Genomic DNA, 888 nt, shown 5'->3' on the forward strand with positions numbered 1-888 from the left:
CCTATCCAAAAATGGTTACCTGATACTCCAACGGAATGAAAGAATCAATGATCAGCTGATGTAACTTGTGTTCCCGAGATAGGTGCCGCACAGACTCCAGAAGAGCCTCCATTTCCCGTTGGTGTTCTGCCTGCATATCCCCCAGTTCTGACTTGGCAGCCATCAGGAGAGTCCACACCTTTTTAAGCTTTCTGGTCTTGCCAGCATTCTCTTCTTGTAAGGTGGTATACCTTTCTTCTAGGTCAATTCTCTCTGCCTGTATTGGTTAAGAAAAATGGCATTATTATCTGGAAACCAACAGGTAATACTCATGGATCTTCACTGAAACATGTTACTCCCTTCATTTAAATATCATGTGATTAAAGTTGCATTTAGACCCCTTCATCAATAGACACATTCTATTGTCTCCTAGTATATAAAATGCTACATAATATCTAAAATTTATCTTTAGCACATCTTACTCATCCTTATCACTCACACCTGCATGCACACGAACGATCCCTTACCTCTTTTTGCGTGATGGCATGTCGGAGCTGTTCTTCATGCCGCCGCCTCTCCTCAAGCTCCTTGGCTGATTCTTCCAAGAGTCTCTCCTGCTCCTCTGCTTTCTCTAACAAATTTTCGCCACCAACGAGAATTTTGCGTTCTAGTCCTTGTAACCTCTGCTTCAAGGCTTCCTGCTCTTTCCTGGAAAAAAGGTCGTTTTAACTTCATTTTCTTAAAACAAAGTGGTCTAACTAAATGAATCAGTTATATTCTTCGAGAGGAAGTGAGGTAAGCGTATAGTATAAAATCAAGGCTGAACCTAATTTTGGGGTGAGTCACTGCCACTTGTATACTTCAGAATAAGGAAATAACTGATGCAAGATGTATGCTCTTGCTTGGAAA

The 888-nt window shown here is 41.2% G+C and overlaps 1 protein-coding gene across 1 annotated transcript in view; it reads right to left on the reverse strand.

Annotated features, from left to right (window-relative positions):
• LOC119593004 (kinesin-like protein KIF3A) overlaps positions 1 to 888 on the reverse strand; it is a gene marked incomplete in the record, with an annotated part of 23,998 nt that overhangs the window by 11,186 nt on the left and 11,924 nt on the right. The window contains 2 exon segments of the mRNA XM_037941894.1: positions 20 to 256; positions 507 to 687. Coding sequence (XP_037797822.1) covers positions 20 to 256; positions 507 to 687 — 418 coding nt within the window.

The sequence above is a fragment of the Penaeus monodon genome, chromosome 31, assembly GCF_015228065.2.
Source record: "Penaeus monodon isolate SGIC_2016 chromosome 31, NSTDA_Pmon_1, whole genome shotgun sequence".
Classification (NCBI taxonomy): domain Eukaryota; kingdom Metazoa; phylum Arthropoda; class Malacostraca; order Decapoda; family Penaeidae; genus Penaeus; species Penaeus monodon.